The 14,364-nt window shown below is 43.1% G+C and overlaps 1 protein-coding gene across 1 annotated transcript in view; it reads left to right on the forward strand.

The window, feature by feature from the left end:
* Nucleotides 1–6,233, forward strand: part of LOC139569880 (protein transport protein Sec31A-like) — a 6,476-nt gene extending 243 nt beyond the window's left edge. The window contains exons 2-4 of the mRNA XM_071391202.1: nt 2,564–2,683; nt 2,868–2,939; nt 4,497–6,233. Of these exons, the coding sequence (XP_071247303.1) occupies nt 2,564–2,683; nt 2,868–2,939; nt 4,497–4,676 (372 nt within the window). The 3' untranslated portion in view covers nt 4,677–6,233. The remainder of the gene's footprint in view (nt 1–2,563; nt 2,684–2,867; nt 2,940–4,496) is intronic.
* Nucleotides 6,234–14,364: the final 8,131 nt, after the last annotated feature.

Raw genomic sequence — 14,364 nt, forward strand, 5'->3', positions numbered from 1 at the left:
ACCTCTAACCCCTAAAGTCAGGATACCAGTTACTTATAGGTAGGCAGATCTCTAACCCCTAAAGTCAGGATACCAGTTACTTATAGGTAGGCCGACCTCTAACCCCTAAAGTCAGGATACCAGTTACTTATAGGTAGCCTGACCTCTAACCCCTAAAGTCAGGATACCAGTTACTTATAGGTAGGCCGACCTCTAACCCCTAAAGTCAGGATACCAGTTACTTATAGGTAGGCAGATCTCTAACCCCTAAAGTCAGGATACCAGTTACTTATAGGTAGCCTGACCTCTAACCCATAAAGTCAGGATACCAGTTACTTATAGGTAGCCTGACCTCTAACCCCTAAAGTCAGGATACCAGTTACTTATAGGTAGCCTGACCTCTAACCCCTAAAGTCAGGATACCAGTTACTTATAGGTAGGCCGACCTCTAACCCCTAAAGTCAGGATACCAGTTACTTATAGGTAGCCTGACCTCTAACCCATAAAGTCAGGATACCAGTTACTTATAGGTAGCCTGACCTCTAACCCCTAAAGTCAGGATACCAGTTACTTATAGGTAGCCTGACCTCTAACCCCTAAAGTCAGGATACCAGTTACTTATAGGTAGGCCGACCTCTAACCCCTAAAGTCAGGATACCAGTTACTTATAGGTAGGCCGACCTCTAACCCCTAAAGTCAGGATACCAGTTACTTATAGGTAGCCTGACCTCTAACCCCTAAAGTCAGGATACCAGTTACTTATAGGTAGGCCGACCTCTAACCCCTAAAGTCAGGATACCAGTTACTTATAGGTAGGCCGACCTCTAACCCCTAAAGTCAGGATACCAGTTACTTATAGGTAGGCAGACCTCTAACCCCTAAAGTCAGGATACCAGTTACTTATAGGTAGGCCGACCTCTAACCCCTAAAGTCAGGATACCAGTTACTTATAGGTAGGCAGATCTCTAACCCCTAAAGTCAGGATACCAGTTACTTATAGGTAGGCCGACCTCTAACCCCTAAAGTCAGGATACCAGTTACTTATAGGTAGGCCGACCTCTAACCCCTAAAGTCAGGATACCAGTTACTTATAGGTAGGCCGACCTCTAACCCCTAAAGTCAGGATACCAGTTACTTATAGGTAGGCCGACCTCTAACCCCTAAAGTCAGGATACCAGTTACTTATAGGTAGGCCGACCTCTAACCCCTAAAGTCAGGATACCAGTTACTTATAGGTAGGCCGACCTCTAACCCCTAAAGTCAGGATAACAGTTACTTATAGGTAGGCAGATCTCTAACCCCTAAAGTCAGGATACCAGTTACTTATAGGTAGGCTGACCTCTAACCCCTAAAGTCAGGATACCAGTTACTTATAGGTAGGCAGATCTCTAACCCCTAAAGTCAGGATACCAGTTACTTATAGGTAGGCAGACCTCTAACCCCTAAAGTCAGGATACCAGTTACTTATAGGTAGGCCGACCTCTAACCCCTAAAGTCAGGATAACAGTTACTTATAGGTAGCCTGACCTCTAACCCCTAAAGTCAGGATACCAGTTACTTATAGGTAGGCTGACCTCGAACCCCTAAAGTCAGGATACCAGTTACTTATAGGTAGGCCGACCTCTAACCCCTAAAGTCAGGATACCAGTTACTTATAGGTAGGCCGACCTCTAACCCCTAAAGTCAGGATACCAGTTACTTATAGGTAGGCCGACCTCTAACCCCTAAAGTCAGGATACCAGTTACTTATAGGTAGGCTGACCTCTAACCCCTAAAGTCAGGATACCAGTTACTTATAGGTAGGCCGACCTCTAACCCCTAAAGTCAGGATACCAGTTACTTATAGGTAGGCAGATCTCTAACCCCTAAAGTCAGGATACCAGTTACTTATAGGTAGGCTGACCTCTAACCCCTAAAGTCAGGATACCAGTTACTTATAGGTAGGCTGACCTCTAACCCCTAAAGTCAGGATACCAGTTACTTATAGGTAGGCAGACCTCTAACCCCTAAAGTCAGGATACCAGTTACTTATAGGTAGGCTGACCTCTAACCCCTAAAGTCAGGATACCAGTTACTTATAGGTAGGCCGACCTCTAACCCCTAAAGTCAGGATACCAGTTACTTATAGGTAGGCAGATCTCTAACCCCTAAAGTCAGGATACCAGTTACTTATAGGTAGGCAGATCTCTAACCCCTAAAGTCAGGATACCAGTTACTTATAGGTAGGCCGACCTCTAACCCCTAAAGTCAGGATACCAGTTACTTATAGGTAGGCAGACCTCTAACCCCTAAAGTCAGGATACCAGTTACTTATAGGTAGGCCGACCTCTAACCCCTAAAGTCAGGATACCAGTTACTTATAGGCAGGCTGACCTCTAACCCCTAAAGTCAGGATAACAGTTACTTATAGGTAGGCTGACCTCTAACCCCTAAAGTCAGGATACCACTTACTTATAGGTAGGCCGACCTCTAACCCCTAAAGTCAGGATACCAGTTACTTATAGGTAGGCAGATCTCTAACCCCTAAAGTCAGGATACCAGTTACTTATAGGTAGGCAGATCTCTAACCCTTGTGTCCCTTCAGCTCCTCCAGGCGCTGCCGGCTGAGAGGGTGGAGCAGAGAGAGATCCCTGCGGAGCACATGGTCCTCAAGCAGACCTTCGACAGCCTGGTTCAACGCTGCCAGCTAGCCGCACAAGACCCAGTAAGTCTTTACACAGGACAGTAGTATCAGCTCTTGTGATTCAAAAGACAGAATTTCTACCCACTCAGCCGGCAGGGGTTAGAGGTCTGCCTACCTATAGCTACATAAGACACAGAGCCATTCTGAAGGTGCTGCTGTTCGAGTCTGACATCCTAATATTCTATATATATATTTTTCTTCTCAGCAAACAAAAAGAAAACTTGACGATGCATCGAAACGCCTTGGTTACCTGTATGACAAGCTGAGAGAGCAAACGGTGAGTACATGTAGCAGATACTCTACCACGGGGCCCAGCCTTAGAGTTCACAAATCTGCTGTTTCAAAACAGACACCTTCAAAACAAATCTGCTTTTTAAACCATTTCACCTGCGTTTTATATTCAAAGTCAGCTGAGTTTTTTTGGGGCTTGAATAGAGTGATCAGGGATAGTTATAGTTAGCTATGGTTTTCCTTCACAGAAAATACATTATTGCAACACATTCTGGCAGAAAATAGCTTCATTTTCATCAATGACAACAGAAGTGGAACGCCATTTGGCTGGCAGCCACACAAGTAAATGAGTTTACAATTAAAAAGCACTGTCTTTTTTTGCTAAAAACGATGCATGGCCATCATATTTCTGTTTAGCATAGAAAGAATGTAGCCAGCTACATTTCCCAATGTTTTGCTTGAAGTTAATCTTGTATTTTACCAGAGAAAAGTTGGCTACACGGGTAAAAAGTGAAAAGTAGCTACACATCAGTCAGAGCGCTATCGGCTGATAGAACGCCGTTCCTGAATTCTCATCCGAGTGGAGAAGGGCAACTGAAGCACAAAATGAGTCTGATGCCGAGCAGAAATTACAATAAGAAGCATTTTACATTTGCTGTACAAAACGCAGCAAGATATTTCTTATTTGTTTTATCTTTTTTCCTGCGTGAAATTTTGTATTAACGCGACTCCTGTACCATGATGTCAGTTAGTTAGTTCTTTTAACCCAGTCAAGTTACTCCACTACATAACAGACCCAGCCATGGTGCTCCACTACATAACAGACCCAGTCAAGTTGCTCCACTACATAACAGACCCAGTCAAGTTGCTCCACTACATAACAGACCCAGTCAAGTTGCTCCACTACATAACAGACCCAGTCAAGTTACTCCACTACATAACAGACCCAGTCAAGTTACTCCACTACATAACAGACCCAGTCAAGTTACTCCACTACATAACAGGCCCAGTCAAGTTACTCCACTACATAACAGGCCCAGTCAAGTTACTCCACTACATAACAGACCCAGTCAAGTTACTCCACTACATAACAGACCCAGTCAAGTTACTCCACTACATAACAGACCCAGTCAAGTTACTCCACTACATAACAGACCCAGTCAAGTTACTCCACTACATAACAGGCCCAGTCAAGTTACTCCACTACATAACAGGCCCAGTCAAGTTACTCCACTACATAACAGACTCAGTCAAGTTACCCCACTACATAACAGACCCAGTCAAGTTACTCCACTACATAACAGACCCAGTCAAGTTACTCCACTACATAACAGACCCAGTGAAGTTACTCCACTACATAACAGACCCAGTCAAGTTACTCCACTACATAACAGACCCAGTCAAGTTACTCCACTACATAACAAAACCCAGTCAAGTTACTCCACTACATAACAGACCCAGTCAAGTTACTCCACTACATAACAGACCCAGTCAAGTTACTCCACTACATAACAGACCCAGTCAAGTTACTCCACTACATAACAGATTGTAAAGGAAATGTGTACATGCCTATAGTAACTTAAATTCTCCCCTCATCCTGTAGCTGTCTAACAACATCCTGGGGGGTTTACATGAGATCAGCCGCTGTGTGGCGGGCAAGAACTACCAGCGTGGCCTAGAGGTCCACACTGCTGTGGTCACCAGCAGCAACTTCAGCGAGATCCAAGCCTTCATGCCCATCCTCAAAGTGGTCATGACCATCGCCAACAAGCTGGGCGTCTGACCACTGATCCCACACCAAGGCTTCTAGAATAAACCTGATTTCCTATCGTGCTCTACTTTTGAACAGATCCTATGGGTTCTTTACGGGCCCTGTGGGATCTGAGGGAACCGAGGGCCCTATGATCTATGAAGGGCCCTTGAGGGCTCTGAGGGGCCCTCGAGGGCTCTATGAGGGCCCCGAGGGCTCTTGTCAAAAGTAGGGCCCTATATAGGGAGTAGAGTGCCATTTGGAACACTCCAAAAAACACACCAAGATAAAACAGCCTTCAGTGTTATCATATGGATGGATCACAATGTTATAGATTAGATATTTATTTCTTTTTCAGCTGTTGAAATGTGCTTTGATAAAAAAACATGATTGTAGATGTGTGGTTTTCGCTTGACTAAAGCCGACTGATTGAAAGGTTTCTGACTTGGCTGATGATGAGAGGTGGTCTTCTCTCTGAGAAGACAAGTTATTGTTACTGTGGTGGTTATCAACAGCAAAACACCCAATATTATTAAACAAGTTGAGTCCTTTAGCTTCTTGATGGGAAGATACCTGATGTTAAATATATATATGGGGGTTACTGATGTGGGATGATGTAGATGGCTGAGGATTTAAATGTCATGTGTTTGAGAGTGGAGAAAGATACGCCATGTCTCTGAACAATGTGGGCTTGGATTCTTTGGCTGTCAGTAGTTCTAAACATGGTAACACATCCCACTAAGGGAAGACTTGGGAGAGCGAGGTTGTATTGTCCACCTTCTTACCTCATCTTTCCTTAACAAACCACACAACGTCCAGCTGCTTTTAGAATAGTTAAGAAGAGTGAATGAGTTATATACACTTTTGTAATACATACTGTACCACAGTGCTGATATTGGTACTTGTTCACTGACAGACCAGTGTGTTCTACAGGCCCGTGTGTTCTACAGGCCCGTGTGTTCTACAGGCCGGTGTGTTCTACAGGCCGGTGTGTTCTACAGGCCACTGTGTTCTACAGACCAGTGTGTTCTACAGACCAGTGTGCCATCTCTTAGTTTGTTACGTTTTCAGACCAAAGCACTGCAACAACTAGCTCTGATCCAGGGTGTTACGTGCAGCTTGTTGACTCAGCTGTGTCAGCACTACGCCCTGGTCCAGAGCTATGCAACAACAGAATGTCATTTGATGATTGTTGTGGCGTTGCTGGATTTTTATAGTCAGTCCTCGTTAGTCACTATAGAGCGGCCCACTGCTGTCAGCTAGCTTGTGTGATTGAGATACTGTATGAGAACTGTGTGTCCTGGTTGTTGGCTTTGCTCCCTGTTTATAGTGTGCTGGCTTCTGTTGTGTATAAACTGTAATAACCACACCACTAAACAGCTTTGGTGTGGTTACACTTGACATTTCATGCTGATTTGAAGAACGTGGCAGTAATCGACTGAAATATGATTTATGACAAAGAAACCCATGAATAAATCTCTTGAAATATTTTTGTGAATTGGAAGTGGTGCGTAAGCTACACTCCCCCTATTTTGTTGTTGTTGTTGACGATTTCCCTGTTTAATAAAGAATTAGTATTTCCCCATTTTTAATAATGAATTAGTAATTCCCTGTGTTTAATAAGGAATTAGCTATTCCCCCTGTTTAATAAGGAATTTAGACATTTCTTATTTGACCTGTTGCATCCTATATTTAGTTTCTAATTGTGCATCGCCATAGAAACGACCTTCCCACGCCACCTTGTTCTTTTTCGGGGGGGTTTGTGCCCAAAAAATGATCACACCAAAGCTGATCCATTCTAGTGATCACACCAAAGCTGATCCATTCTAGTGATCACACCAAAGCTGATCCATTCTAGTGATCACACCAAAGCTGATCCATTCTAGTGTTTTGTTCTCATTGGGAGAGGCCTATGATTACTTAGGTACTAAATATTAGTCTAGATCTAATGTGCTAATTCAAATTAAATGTTTGAGAGCTGGAGCAGTGGAAACGCCTTCTCTAGAGTGATGAATCACGCTTCACTATCTGGTAGTCCGACGAACGCATCTGGGTTTGGCAGATGCCAGGAGAACGCTACCTGTCCTACTGCATAGTGCCAACTGTAAAGTTTGGTGGAGGTATAATGGTCTGGGGCTGTTTTTCATGGTTCAGGCCCCTTAGTTCCAGTGAAGGGAAATCTTAATGCTACAGCATACAATGACATTCTAGACAATTCTGTGCTTCCAACTTTGTGGCAACAGTTTGGGGAAGGCCATTCCTGTTTCAGCATGACAATGCCCCTGTGCACAAAGCGAGGTCCATATAGAAATCGTTTGTCGAGATCGGTGTGGAAGTGGAACTTGACTGGCCTGCACAAAGCCCTGACCTCAACTCCATCGAACACCTTTGGGATGAGTTGGAACGCCGACCTCGAACCAGGACTAATCGCCCAACATCAGTGCCCGACCTCACTAATGCTTTTGTGGCTGAATGGAAGCATGTCCCTGTATTAATGTTCCAACATCTAGTGGAAAGCCTTCCCAGAAGAGTGGAGGCTGTTATAGCAGCAAAGGGGGGGACCAACTCCATATTAATGCCCATGATTTTGGAATGAGATGTTCAACAAGCGGGTGTTCACATACTTTTTGTAATGTAATTTACTATCTGATGTGCTATGTTACACCCTGTTGTGATTTAGTTTAATTGTGTACTATAGGTTGGTTGAAGAGATGTCAGTCAAACAGGTTGGCCAGAGAGAGCAAACAGAGAACATCATGTGGCAGCAGAAGGCATTGAAGTACCTCACCCAGTGCTCATTATTTGTTGCACAAATATTTATACAATCCATTGATGCTTACATTGCCATCCTTTGCTGTATATATTTTTGTTTTGAAATAAAAACATTTTAATTCAGACTTGTATAAATAAGCAAATGTGTCAATGTTTAGTGCAGAAAGTGTATAAAGGGATGATTGTGTTAGGTTGATTCTTCAGCAGAGTAATGTACATGTGGGTCTACAGGAGAGAAGGGGAATGAATGGCACGAGAGACTTAACAACAGCAGGTCAGGCTGAACTGAACTGAGTGGTGAGTATGGAGCGGACCAACAGCATGGAACCAACCAGTGTGGAACCGACTGGTGTGGAACCTGGCAGTGTGGAACCGCTTGTAGTGTGAGCTTAACATATAAGGAATACCTTTTTGTTAAATTTTATTTTTTTATAAAATCCCCAAAATTGACCTGACGACATAGAAATGCCCGTAGTTGCAGAATCACCCAATTACGAGACAGTGATACTATGAATGTTCTGACTTGTCATGTTGTGTCTTGCCAGGTAGGTGGCGCCAAAACTCAGCTATAGCCATACAACAAAGCTGGAGGTTTTAAGGTGGGAACACGTCACCCCACTATCAAAGATTTCTATAACTAACCCAAGATATATCACAGCCTGTCCTTTCTAATGGGAGCAAATTAATCATAGTTGGCAGAACAAGGAAGGAAGTGGGCAGAGCCAAGCTCGAGCTAGTGAGATCCTATTGGCGTGTTCTAGAGTTTATTTGCATATTTCTGTTATGGGAACGCCTACTCTGAAGTGTATTGTACAATAACAAAATTCGCCCTTGCACTCCTAAACATCGCAATTTTTAAAACATTTGGCAAAGCGTAAAATCTACAAAACATCTACTATGTTTGTTACAGACTCTAGATTTAGAAACAGAAAAACGTATGGAGATCAAATGTTTCATCGATGAGATGAAATTGGGGCTATTGGGGTTCCTCTCATCACCATATTTGGTAGTGAGTGGAAACGCCAACCGGTTTCTTCACATTTATACATCCAGTGAAATATCTGGCTCATTGTTCCATCTGTGCCACTATCATCCAAGGGGAATGTAAATGATAGGTAAGGTTCGGGTTTAGGGACGTCCCAATGAGCTCATATAGGAATGACCGGAAATTATAAATTGGATATATATATTTTTTTTTTTACTTCAGACGTGATGCCTTGCTAAGGTTTTCACTCACTTTGCAGGCATGTCGTAGGATTGGTCAGAGGGGAACACATGTTGAAGAACTGTTGCTGATTGGTTGTGTTGAATCAGACGACGTAAGCTGTTGTGCGGGTGATTTTACCAGGTGAACCGCCCTAATGCCATTATGACCTAAAGTAACCTCTTCTTGACACGGTGATGTAACCATAACCTCCATCAAACACAATGCATATGTAATTATCCTACATTCACCAATGGGAAATGAACACAGTCTTATTGTGTTGGTGGGGTGTGTCAGAGTCATATGGGTATATCCCAAATGGCTCCATATTCCCTATATAGTGCACTACTTTTGAATAGAGGTCCCTGGTCAAGTTAAGCACTATATTGGCAATAGAGTGCCATTTGGAGAGCAGGTTATATCTCCATTCATAGTCCTACCCAGACATGATTCCTAGAGCTCTAGCCAGCTTTGAATTTTAGGGAACCCTTCACTTGCAATTTACTGAGAGCTTTGGCCTCAAAGACAAAGATAGCACAGCCATGGATCTGTTTAGTAATCAAATAAAAATGTATTTGCGCCGAATACAACAGAAATGCTTACTTACAAGCCCTTAGCAGCCAGCCTAGTGGTTAGAGCATTGTGCCAGTAACCAAAAAGTTGCTGTATCGAATCCCCGAGCTGACAAGGTAAAAATCTGTTGTTCTGCCCCTGAGCAGGCAGTTAACCCACTGTTCCCCAGGTGCCGAAGACGTGGATGTCGATTATGGCAGCCCCCCCACACCTCTCTGATTCAGAGGGGTTGGGTTAAACGTAGAACACACATTTCAGTTGAATGCATTCAGTTGTACGACTGACTAGGTATCTCCCAATCCAGTTCAATAATAAGCCTACTCCAGTGCTTGACTTGGGATGAAGGAAGTGCAGCAGCTGTCTTTTTCCAAGTTGGTTCATTTGTTGTTGTTTAAAAAAAAAAAAAAAAATTAATGATGCTGATTTGAACAAAACTAAAATGATATAAAAAGCTGTTCAACCTTAACACATATATACAGTTAGTGCATTATCTGCCAGCTGCATTTTTCATTGAATTTACCCTTTGATTATTCACTGTTAAGGGTTCATACACATTTTCCATGACTTAACCACATTTCCATTACTATTATTTGAGGCTACATGAAAAAGTAACCATTATTGACACTGGAAGACTGCGGTGTCTGATCCCATGTAGACCGTTGTGCCATTGATCAAGGCACTTAACCTCCACAAAGTAGAACTGTACTCTTAGTCACATGTTGTCAACATGTGGTCAACCCTCCATTTGGAGAGCTTCTGGGTGTCCAGGCTTGGCTTTTGATCTATCCCTGAAACACCCAAGTCTGCTTATCAAGGTCCTGTTGAGCAGCTGATGTTTAGGCTACAACGCGGTTAGACCAGGGATTGAACAAAAGCCTGCACACCCAGTAGCTATCCTGCAGTGGTGCAAAGTACTTAAGTAAAAAAAATACTTTAAAGTACTACTTAAGTTGTTTTTTGGGGGTGTCTGTACTTTACTATTTATATTTTTAACAACTTTTCCTTCACAAAATTCCTAAAGAAAATGATGTACTTTTTACTCCATACATTTTCCCTGACACCCAAAAGTACTCGTTACATTTTAAATGCTTAGCAGGATAGAAAATGGTCCAATTCGCACACTTATCAAGAGAACATCCCTGTTCATCCCTACTGCCTCTGATCTGGTGGACTCACAAAACAGAGAACATCCCTGTTCATCCCTACTGCCTCTGATCTGGTGGACTCACTAAACAGAGAACATCCCTGTTCATCTCTACTGCCTCTGATCTGGTGGACTCACTAAACAGAGAACATCCCTGTTCATCCCTACTGCCTCTGATCTGGTGGACTCACTAAACAGAGAACATCCCTGGTCATCCCTACTGCATCTGATCTGGTGGACTCACTAAACAGAGAACATCCCTGTTCATCTCTACTGCCTCTGATCTGGTGGACTCACTAAACAGAGAACATCCCTGGTCATCCCTACTGCATCTGATCTGGTGGACTCACTAAACAGAGAACATCCCTGGTCATCCCTACTGCATCTGATCTGGTGGACTCACTAAACAGAGAACATCCCTGGTCATCCCTACTGCATCTGATCTGGTGGACTCACTAAACACAAATGCTTTGTTTTTAAATGATGTCTGAGTGTTGGCGTTTGACCCTGGCTGTATATAAGGAATTTCTATAAAGAATTTTGTATTATTGGTACTTTTACTTTTGATACTTAAGTATATTTTAGCAATTACATTCACTTTTGATACTTAAGTATATTTAAAAATACTTTTAGACTTTTACTCAAGTAGTATTTTACTGGGTGACTCACTTTTACTTGAGTCATTTTCTATTAAGGTATCTTTACTTTTACTCAAGTATGAGAATTGAGTACTTTTTCCACCACTGTATCCTGGAGGATGGTTGCCACCCTTGATATAAAATATTGCAACATTACAACCAAATACTTTTGTTTGTTTCAATGAATCAGGGATCAGATGGATAAGGTAGGATACTTCAAAGCAAGGTATCTAAAGCCTTGTTCCTGCAGGCCTTAATGCTCAAATCAGTTTTGTTTTTCAAATCCGTTTTGGACTACTGACTGTCCAAACAGCGTGGCCAAATCGGATTTGTGTGTGTTCAGACAGCAGTCATTTGCAGACAAGAGTACCCTAGTCGTCATAGTAACAACAGGTGTATGCCATAGTGGTGTAGGCTGATTAGTGGCGGTGATTGTGCTTCCTATCACTCAGACGTCATGTCGCAAGCTAAGATTATGCAAATAAATAGGATTTGAGTCACTTCAAACTGCCAATGTGAACACGGCTTAACTGTTTCTATTTAAGGCTCAAATATTCATATTTGATATCTATGCACAGCATAGGAGGCTGCTGAGGGGAGAACGGATCATAATAATGACAGGAACGGAGCAATGGCATCGAACATCTGGAAACCATGTGTTTGATACCATTCCATTGACTCCACTCCAGTCATTACCATGAGCCTGTTCTCCCCAGTTAGGGTACCACAAATCTCCTGTGATGCACAGCAAGTCATTTGTCAATTCTTACCATTTTTGTTGTCGCAATTACACGGCTACGGTTTAATAGAGGGTAATCCCAGTTTTCCAACGGTGCAGATTTATTTAGGCTAGTGCCGGTGGAAAGTCGACAACGACATTAATGCTTAGTTATAATTAACTAGCGAGATAACTGCTACACGTTGTTTTGAATTGGCTATCTACACTGAACAAAAATATGAATGTGTAACGGATGTGCAATGGCTAGCTAGTCAGCGGTGGTGCGCGCTAATAGCCTTTCAATCGGTGACGTCACTTGCTCTGAGACCTTGAAGTAGTGGTTCCCCTGCAGATCAAGGGGAACCACTACTTCAAGGTCTCAGAGCAAGTGACGTCACCGATTGAAAGGCTATTAGCGCGCACCACCGCTAACGAGCTAGCCATTTCACATCTGTTACAAATGCAACATGTAAAGTGTTGGTCCCATGTTTCATGAGCTGAAATAAAAGATCCCAGAAATGTTCCATATGCACAAACATATTATTTCTCTCAAATTTTGTGAACAAATTTGTTTACATCCCCGTTAGTGAGCATTTAACCATTGCCAAGATAATCTATCCACATGACAGGTCTGGCATATCAAGAAGCTGATTAAACAGTATGATCATTGCACAGGTGAACCTTGTGCTGGGGACAATAAAAGGCCACTCTAAAATGTGCAGTTTTGTCACACAACACAATGTCACAGATGTCTCAAGTTTTGAGGGAGTGTACAATTGGCATGCTGACTGCAGGAATGTTCACCAGAGCTGTTGCCAGAGAATCTAATGTTCTCTACCATAAGCTGCCTCCAGAATTTGGCAGTACGCCCAACTGGCCTCATAACCGCAGACCATGTGTAACCACGCCAGCCCAGGACCTCCACATTCGGCTTCTTCACCTGCGGGATCGTCTGAGACCAGCCACCTGGACAGCTGATGAAACTGTGGGTTAGCACAACCGAAACATTTCTGCACAAACTGTCAGAAACCGTCTCAGGGAAGCTCATCTGTGTGCTCGTCTTCCTCACCAGGGTCTTGACCTGACTGCAGTTCGGCGTCATATCTGACTTCACAGGGCAAAATGCTCACTTCGATGTCCACTGGCAGGCTGGGGAAGTGTGCTCTTCATGGATGAATCCCAGTTTCAACTGTACCGGGCAGATGTCAGACAACGTTTATGGTGTCGTGTGGGCGAGCCGTTTGCTGATGTCAACGTTGTGAACACAGTGCCCAATGGTTGCAGTGGGGTTATGGTATGGGCATGCATAAACTTTGGACAATGAACACAATTGCATTTTATCGATGGCAATTTGAATGGACACAGATACCGTGACGCGATCCTGAGGTCCATTGTCGTGCCATTCTTCCGGCCGCCATCACCTCATGTTTCAGCATGATAATGCACGGCCCCATGTCACACGGAACTTTACACAATTCCTAGAAGCTGAAAATGTGTTTGTTCTTCCATAGCCTGCATTCTCACTAGACTTGTCACCCATTGAGCATGTTTGGGATGCTCTGGATCTATGTGTACGACAGAGTGTTCCAGGTCCCGCCAATATCCAGCAACTTTTCACAGCCATTGAAGAGGAGTGGGACAACATTCCACAGTCCACAATCAACAGCCTGATCAACTCCATGAGAATGAGATTCTTTACTTTATTTCTTTACTTACCTACACACACACACACATACCTTTTTTTCGCACTATTTGTTAGAGCCTGTAAGTAAGCATTTCACTGTAAGGTCTACCTACACCTGTTGTATTCGGCGCACGTGACAAATAAACGTTGATTTGATTTGAGATGTGTCTTGCTGCATTAGGTAAATGGTAGTCACACCAGATACAATGGGGCACAACTTTGGTTTTAGAAGTGGGGGGGACATACAGTTGAAGTCGGAAGTTTACATACACCTAAGCCAAATACATTTCAACTCAGTTTTTCCACAATTCCTGACATTTAATCGAAGTAAAAATTCCCTGTCTTAGGTCAGTTAGGATCACCACTTTATTTTAAGAACGTGAAATGTCAGAATAATAGAAGAGAGAATGATTTATTTCAGCTTGTATTTCTTTCATCACATTCCCAGTGGGTCAGAAGTTTACATACACTCAATTAGTATTTGGTAGCATTGCCTTTAAATTGGTTAACTTGGGTCAAATGTTAGCCAGGTAGCCTTCCACAAGCATCCCACAATAACTTGGGTGAATTTTGGCCCATTCCTCCTGACAGAGCTGGTGTAACGGAGTCAGGTTTGTAGGCCTCCTTGCTCGCACACCCTTTTTCAGGTCTGCCCACAAATTTTCTATAGGATTGAGGTCAGGGCTTTGTGATGGCCACTCCAATACCTTGACTTTGTTGTCCTTAAGCCATTTTGCCACAACTTTGGAAGTGTGCTTGGGGTCATTGTTCATTTGGAAGATCCATTTGCGACCAAGCTTTAACTTCATGACTGATGTCTTGAGATGTTACTTCAATATATCCACATAATTTTCCTACCTCATGATGTCATCTATTTTTTGAAGTGCACCAGTCCCTCCTGCAGCAAAGCACCCCCACAACATGATGCTGCCACCCCCGTGCTTCACAATTGGGATGGTGTTCTTCGGCTTGCAAGCCTCACCCTTTT

The sequence above is a fragment of the Salvelinus alpinus genome, chromosome 3 (assembly GCF_045679555.1).
Source record: "Salvelinus alpinus chromosome 3, SLU_Salpinus.1, whole genome shotgun sequence".
NCBI lineage: Eukaryota > Metazoa > Chordata > Actinopteri > Salmoniformes > Salmonidae > Salvelinus > Salvelinus alpinus.